The sequence below is a fragment of the Myotis davidii genome, unplaced genomic scaffold, assembly GCF_000327345.1.
Source record: "Myotis davidii unplaced genomic scaffold, ASM32734v1 scaffold217, whole genome shotgun sequence".
Taxonomy (NCBI): Eukaryota; Metazoa; Chordata; class Mammalia; order Chiroptera; family Vespertilionidae; genus Myotis; species Myotis davidii.
The window spans coordinates 1,148,496-1,157,034 of NW_006290034.1; the positions used below are offsets into that span (position 1 = coordinate 1,148,496).

Consider the following 8,539-nt stretch of genomic DNA (forward strand, 5'->3'; position numbering starts at 1 on the left):
CAGGAAATTTCTGAGCAATGACGGAAATGCTGTTTCCCTTTCCCGTCCTCAACATCTCCCCGCTCATTACCTCTCCGTGTCCTTCCCACAGTCACTGTCCCCGCGGGCTCTGGACCCACTGCCTGCACATGTGGCAACAGAAGCAGCCGGAGCAGCAGCCACCAAGGCTGCCATGATCGGTATATCACTGCCCGGGAATGACACGGGGAGCCGGCACTGTTTTAAGGAGAGCAGGCAAATTGACTCAATTACTCCTAAGAACAACTGTATCAGGTAGATGCTATGATTACCCTCATTTCACAGGAGAGGAAATGGAGGCAGGAAGAGATTAAGGCATTCGCTCCAGGTCACGCAGCCAGTAAATGGCAGAACCAGTCATTGAGCCCAATCAGGCGACCTCTGGGGCTCGCTCAGCCAGCCTTTCCTCGGGGAGAGGTCACCCCCTCCTCTGCCCCCGTTGCTCTCGCTGTGTCCTTCCTAAAATCCCGCCCTCAAAGCCACGCAGCAGCCTCAAGGGGAACCTTTTCTTCCTTCTGCTAAGAAAGCGAAAACGCAACCCGACTTACTTCGGGGAAAGTTGCTTGCAGTCCACTTTAAACCCTGACTAGGCAACCACACTCATTCTAATGAACAATCAAGTTGGTTTAAAAAGAAAAGAAACAGAGCCAACACTGAACTGTTATAAAAGTTTCAAACTAAAAAGAGCAAAATAAGGGCGGACGGCTGACAGTTACAAAGGAGCGTCACTGGTGTGTCCCTGGGCCTGGAGAGGCTGGGGTGAGTCTGAAATAAATAATAAGGCAACTTGCCAGGAAACGGGAGTTAACCCTTTCCTTCTTGCTCGTCGATGAGCATTTATTACATATTTCTGCCCAGAGAATAAGCCTCCAACAAAGCCATTTACTCTAAGTGTGTGAAGAAGCACCAAGAAAACAAGTCCTCTCAGAGAGAGAACCTGACACTGTGTTTTAACAACTCTACCTTTTAGCAGGTGCTTTCCTCATGAGGTGGCATGCACTTCCCTGGACGAAATAAGCAGAATCCAGAGCTTTCCAATACAGCTCATGGCGGGCCCCCCTCACTGCTATCCCCGTGATGGTCACGGGTGCGACCGTCCGCTGATCTCTCCGCACTTCCCTCGCCCGCTCCGCGTCACCATTCAGGGCTGAAACTGGTTCCTGCCTTACGTTCAATCAGCTCCCTCCTCTGCACTCTCTCCCATTTCTGTTGTCCGCTCTGGTGGGACAGACCCCTCTCCTCTCTCTGTCCCTCCGTCACTGTATTTTCACCTTTAGTTCTGTTTTCTCAGGGAGGCCGACCGCGAATCCTGGGGCCAGGACACACACTCCCGGTCTGGCTCCCGCGGCGGGCTCTTCCAAGGGTGGCTGGGAGCAAGTGAATGGAATGGCTGTGTGAACGATGGCAAATGGTCAGGGCAAGGTGAGTGTGTGTCCTTCCCCCACCACGTGCCACAATGGCCGGCACATAGTAGGTCTTCCATCAATGTTTGGTCGTCAGTGAAACTGTACCAGTCAGATTTCAAGCAAATATTTCTCCTCTGTGAGTCTCCCAGGTGGCAGACTGGCTTCTCTCTAGCCGCGCGGGGCTCATGGAGAAAGCGCGATGCCACCCACGCCTTTCAGAGCGCTCCCGGCGGAGGGAGCTTACTTCCAGCCACTGAGCTGATGCCCAGAGTGTTCAGGGGACGTGCTTCCGAGTCCACACCTCAGATGCAGACCGTGGAAGCCAGTCGGTGATTTCAGATGCTAATGACTGACTCAGGTGTGCGCTGTATCCTTACAGAATCTGAGCTCGCCCGTAATTCTCCTTTGGAGTCCATAACCAGGCTTTAAGGTTCAACCCAAAATGCCTTCCCATGGGCATGTTACTATGTGAGGTAAATATTGGTTAAGGGTCAGCACTCATCTGACGGAAGATCCCACCCCAATTTCAAAAGGACAAAGTCTGCACCTGTCTAAATGGGGGGAGAATTTAGGCTCAGAATCCCCATTCTATTTAAAGTTCTATACTGTTATTTATTTACTAGAGGCTCAATGCACAAAATCCATGCAAAGGGCTTGGCCCTTGCAGCCCTGGCTGCCTCGGCTGGCCCTCACAGCCCCGGCTTCTTCTGAAAGGTTGCCTGGACGGTCGTTGTGCTGTTCGGTCTAATTAGCATATTAGCTCTTTATATATAGGATATTTTTTACTGTGAACTCCTACTAAGTGCCAAGTGTTTAAAACAAATTAGCTAAGATTCTTGAAAATCTGTCCAATAATAGGCTGCCTTGACTTGCCTTCCTTTTAATTTTCACCCAGATGTTTTCTGATTTATAACATATCTTTGGTCTTAAAAATTAGTCATGGAAATCTGAGTGCAAAAATATTTATTAATTAGGACAGTTCAACATTTTCAGAAATGGCAAAAAATAAACAGCAGTTATGGAACACCTGCCTAAGAGATCCTGGAAGTAACTGCTTTGTGCTTCATTAACCAGTATAAACACATTTGCCAGTTTAAATCCCCTGCTGAATTCAGAGTCTCCAATTAGGACGAGGATGGATTTGAACTGCCAAGGGAAGAAATTCCTGAGCGAGAGTTTCAGACCTGCCTTTCTGAAGGGCGCTTGTATGGGTCAGATGCCTGTGTTCTATGAAGACGCCTATGTTCTCACTTATGAACACTAAATTCACATCTATTAGACTACTTTTTTTGCGGATTTTTACTCATCTTTGAGGAGCATTCACCGCAGCGCCCGGAATATGGCCGTTTCCAGGAGCAGGTGGGAAGGAGAAAGAAAGGCCGACGGGGACACGGGGAGACGTGAGACAAGGTCTCAGGGAGAACGCCCCTGGGGCCTCCAGGAACCCAGCCCCGAGCGCAGTGGCTCCTGAGCCAAACCCAAACAGACCGCTGCCAAGCCCAAGCAAAGGAGATGCTCTTGAAAAGCAAAGAAAATCCCAGGAAACAAGTAGAACCTTTACACCCGCTGGGCAGAGGCCTGGCAAGAAAGGCACCGCTCCGGCGGCCTTCGGAGATGCTGTGAGATCACCGGTCACAAAGGCGGCAACCGTCCCGGGCCACGGTCCCCTTCACTTGCGTGGATCTAGGGTAACATGATCCTACTTGTCTTTTCTCAGGAGGACATGGGATATACCGGGAACGACACAGGAGGGTCACATGACCAGCATGCGAGAAGCCACACTGCGCAGTTTGTAATGCACTTAAGTAATCACTGAACATTTTCCGCCAAATCTTTCCCATCAGGGAAACGAGGAAACACATCTGGATTGTCCATTTCACCACAGCGAGACCCGAGTGTGAGATGACGGTGCTCTGGACCCTGCTCACCACAGGACTAGCAAGTACGGAGCCCTCAGTGGGCACCAACTCTTCTAGAAGGTGTGGGCACAGTTACTGAAACCATCCCCGCCCCGGCCCCTGGACTTTATCTTCTGGTGGGAAAAGACGGCCCATAACTGAATGAGTGCGGGCCACGCAGAGGATGGCACTGCTGCGCACTGTGAGGGAGTGACTATGGGAGCGAGGGAGGGGCTGGGCAGTTTTCAACAGGCGGCTGGAGAAGGAGAAAGCCTCGCCCAGCTGGGAAGGGAACTGTGCAAACTCTGAGAAAGCTGGAAACTCCCTGAAAGATGCTGAGCAGGGAATTTGGAAAGCATTCCTCAGATGTTTTATTAAGAAGAGACTCTATGACCAGACCCCATATTAAAGTTTTTCTATCTAAAAAGAAGGAAAGACAGGGTTAGGGTTAGGACAGGGCTAGAAAAAAAAAAGAAAAATTTATCTATAGAAAGAAGGAAAGAAAGAAGGAAAGAAGGAAAGAAGGAAAGAAGGAAAGAAGGAAAGAAGGAAAGAAAGAAAAAGGGTAGAAGCGTGGAAACCGGTTCCAGGCTATTGCAATGATCCAGGTGAGCGAGAGTGTGGTGACTTAGAAAGGCTGGTATGATTAAGTGATGACAGGTAATGATTCCGGATATACCTGAAGGCAAAGCCAAAAGGACCTTCTAATTAGGTAGGAAAGGTGAGAGAAATAACAACTTTTGCTGTCAGTGAAGGAGTAGGTAATGATGACCTCAAGAAGAACAGGTTTTAGAGATAAGATCATAATTTGGATTTTCAACATGTTAAGTCTGAGATGCCTCTCAGACATATAAATGCACACAATCATTATTAAATACAGTGACAGTTCATGCTTTTTTATGAAAAAGATGGTATTTTTCCAGATTGTTAATGGTTTCATAAAGAATTTTTAACTGTTGCATACTTTACCACTGAATGGATTTTCCCTACCTTATGAAATGTACGAGTACAAAGGAAACAAGTACATCAAAATAAATTGAAATCATTGTATTGGACAGTATACAAAAAAATACCAGGAGAACAAATGTTAAATAAGCTTATACTGTTAATTGTCTCACTAATTTGAGACAATTAATGTGGGGGGAATTAATTTGGGGAAATCAGGTTGAAAGAAAACTGGTTTACAAATTTATGGATGTATACCCCCTAAGAGGGCATGTTCAGTGTTTCCTTTGAGCTTGTACTTGACCACGGTCGACGGTTTCACAGTCCCAGCCCTGAAGTCTCCTCATAGGCCCAGCTAAACAGTGCTCTAACAATCAGTAAGCTCAGAGCTCTCACCTGGATATACTGTGACAGGCTCATATTAAACACCTCATGCTCACGTGTTGCCCCAAAGCACACTTTATGAGTTTCTATATTCGTTTACCCTTCTTCAGTTGAATTACATCAGTAATAGAAACTCTTCCGTACCATTGAGTCATTATCCAAATTATTTTAAGAGAAATTTTAGATTTTTAAGAAAAATTAGTTGGGCACCAAACTAAATTTATAGGATGTTTAATTGTTTCCACAGATTTTTTTTTAAGCAGTAAAATTAAACACACTTTGAGATGACTCTAATATAAAATATTTTAATTTTTTTAAAAAGAAAACCACAGCTGTACTTTACTCATACTTAAGTGTATTTCTAAGTAAATGTAAAATCTTGCCTTACAGTGTGTAAAGTGAGATCATTTTCCAGCGTGAAATCGTAAGCAGTGGTACTTACAAAGCAGTTCTTATCCGGATTTCTTTTCCAATGCTTCTTGTCTAATTTCTTGGCCGAAGTCGAACGCAGAGTTGCATGAGTCTGTGTCCGCGGATTTAAAGCCAGGATACTCTAAAGACAGTATGAACAAGATATAAACATACGTAAATATGTTGGTATTAAAAATAAATCAAAAAAATTTATCGTGACATTACCCCCACACACCCAAAGGCAGACATACGCTATAAATGTTGCTTTCCCCTTCGGCTACTGTGACTCCACAATAAACCTACTGCATGTCATCATTTCTTATGTAACATCCTAGCTGAGTGAAAAACCCCAAGGATTGAATGAAAAATTTGCTAAAGGGCCTCAGTAGTAGGTCTGAACTGGCAGAAGAAAGAAGCAGCAAACTTAGAGAGAGATGATGCAATCTGATGAACAGAGAGAAAAAAGTATGACAAAAGTTAAGAAAGCCTGGAAGGTAGGTGAGGCACGATTAAGTACACCAAACACTGCAATGGGATTACCAGGAGAGGAAAAGAAAGGAGGTGAAAAAAAATAAAAAGTAATAATGGCTGAAAACTTCCCAAATTTGACTCTAAAAGCAGAGAAAACATTAAACTGTACATTCAGAAGCTCAACAAATGTGAAATAGGATAAATGCAGAGATTCACACATAGACACAGTAGCAAAAATGCTACACGTCAACACCAAAAAGAAAATCTTGGAAGGAGTAAGAGAAAAACAAAAATGACTCCTCCTGTCCAGGAGAACTCCAGTAAGTTTAACAGTTGACTTCTCATCCGGAATCGTAGCTGTCAGGAAGTCGTGAGGTGAGATTTTCAAAGTATTAAAAGGAAAAAACTGTCAACCAAGAATCCTAGACTCAAGAAGAAGAACAAAGAAGAAACAGACAAAGAAGAAATGGCCAGGCAGCTCAGTTGGTCTGAGTGATGTCTGGATAAGCCAAGGCGGTGAGTTCTATCCCCAGAGAGGGCACACACAAGAATCAACCAATGAATGCGTAAATAGTGGAACATCAAATTGACCTCTCTCTCTCCCCCTCCCTCCCTCTGTCTCTGTAAAAAATGAATTTTAAAAATTTTTTAAAAGGAATATCTTTGAACAACACTGCACTATCTGAACCTAATAGAATGTATAGGACACTCCAACTCAACAGCCACAGAATACACATTCTTAAGTGTGCACGGAACAGTCTCTAAGACAGACCACACAGGAGGCCGCAAAGCAAGCCTCAATGAAATAAAAGAATTAAAGTCATACAAAGCAGTTCTCCAAACACAATGCAATGGAGTTAGAGATCAATAAAGGAGGAAATCTGGGGAATGTACGAACAGCACAGGTGAACATGGTAAACATGCCATCCGAGAAAAGCCGGTTATTAAAATACCACATATTGGATGATTCCATTGATAAAAAAAAATGTCTAGAAAAGGCAAGTCTGTGGAGGGAGAAAGTAGAGTGTGGTTGCCAGGGGCTGGGGAATTAGGAGGACATGGGGAGTGCCTGCTAAGTGTATGTGATTTAGCCCTGGCCAGTGTGGCTCAGTGGCTGACCATCGTCCCATGTACCAGGAGGTCACCAGTTCAATTCCTGGTCAGGGCGCAGGCCTGGGTTGTGGGCTTGTTCCCCAGTGTGGGGCAGGCAGGAGGCAGTCAATCAATGTTTCTCTCTCATTTATGTTTCTCTGTCCCTCTCCCTTCCTCTCTAAAATAAATAAAACCTTTTTTTCCCCCCAAAAAAAGGGTAAGTGGTTTCTTCTAGGTGATAAAAGTTAATTGTGGTGATGGTAGCAAACTCTATGAATACATTAAAAGCTTCTGAATTCTACACTTCATATGAGTAAATTGTGTGGTACGTAAATTATTTCTCAATAAAGCTGTTACCAACAGCAATAATCACTAAGTTCTATTTTTAGTGGATTTCGTTGTATACTGTATTCACTCTAATAAACATCACTGGAACTTACTTGATTAGCCCACTATAAGTGACAATTATTTTTAGTAATTCCTATGGATGACAGACATGATATTTCTTCAAACTATCTCTTTACATGTCCATGTTTTCTGGATAACAAACATACAATAGAGCTAAGAGTTTTACATGGTTTATTCCTTATGATAAAATAATGCCAATGCAACCTATTAATTAATAAGAGCCAACATTAAAATGTAATCATATTTTTATACAAAAAAATGAAAACATTTTCCTAATATAAAATAAATGCAGTTTTTGTTTGTCTAGTTATTTAACCTTGACCCATTACTAATCTCATATTAATTCACACATAAAAAGATGGCATTTTTCAAAGGTGGTTATTGTACCCAACATTTATGGGGGGGCGGAGAAAGAAAAGAAAGGAAGAAAAAAATGTCTGGGTAACATGCAAGAAAGACAGCTGCATTTATTTTAGTTTTTATTTCCACAATTCCTATTGTGATAAATGATTATGTTTATCTATGTGGGCAGAGTAATGTAACTTTTGAGAAGGAACATTCTGAATACAATTTATTGGCTGCTTATCACAGTGACTTTCCTTTTGCGTAGCATAAGTAGAAAGCATAACATGAAATATTGGGTTAACCTTTTGCGAAAAGGCAGTGACTCGAATTCAATGGATCTTGGGTAAAAAGAAATTGAATTGCGGAGAACGGTTACCAAGGATTTGACTTAATAATATCCCCAATGAAAAGTGATATAAAATAAAAACACGGGACGTGAGTGGTTGAGAGCTGTTAAAAACAATTTTCCAAAGCGAGACTTTTGCAAACTAAAGTCAATATCACCCATAACTAAGCAGCTGGCGGGACGAGGCAGGAGAGTTCCAAATTACATTCCTCCGAAGAAAAGGCCAACGCAGGTCCCCACAGGGTCCCGGGGTCCCCTCGCTGGATAAATCGAGCATTTTCAGAGCCCCGTGAACCCTTTCGGATAAAAGGCAAATTCCTTACAGAGGGTGACTGTCTCCCAGGCAAAGAATTTGGCTTTGCCGAATCACTTTCAAGTAATACAATTAAAAAAATGTACTACTCCCCGCTTGTCTAATTCCCCCCACAAGCGGGAGGGGGGAGAGATGGTGATTCTAGAAACAAGAACAGAATTTGAGAACATTTCACTAATTTCATTTAGTGGAGGAAATGACAGAATAGGACCCAGCGATGTTTATGCAAGAGATCAAGATTGCGTGCTGCTGCCCGGATCTGTCCGCAGCATTCCGGGAAGTGGGGGGATGTCGCAATACCGGGCAGAATTCTGCATCTGTGGCATGCCCCCCACGTCCCGCCACACCCCCCCTGCCCCAACACAGGGCAGGAGGGGGAGGTGTGCTGCCTGCAGCCACAGGCCCGGCTCACAAATGAAAGCAGACGTCTTAGAGCACTGGAGCCTCAGGATTCGAGAGCTTGGATTCCAGCTGCAGGAGGTCACTGGGCGGCCTGTCCTCT

General features: G+C 44.1%; 1 protein-coding gene across 1 annotated transcript in view; it reads right to left on the bottom strand.

Annotated features, from left to right (window-relative positions):
- The window catches only part of DPYD (dihydropyrimidine dehydrogenase), a 322,055-nt gene extending 316,744 nt beyond the window's left edge, over nucleotides 1–5,311 (bottom strand). The window contains 2 exon segments of the mRNA XM_015563508.1: nucleotides 5,094–5,204; nucleotides 5,288–5,311. Of these exon segments, the coding sequence (XP_015418994.1) occupies nucleotides 5,094–5,204; nucleotides 5,288–5,311 (135 nt within the window).
- Nucleotides 5,312–8,539: the final 3,228 nt, after the last annotated feature.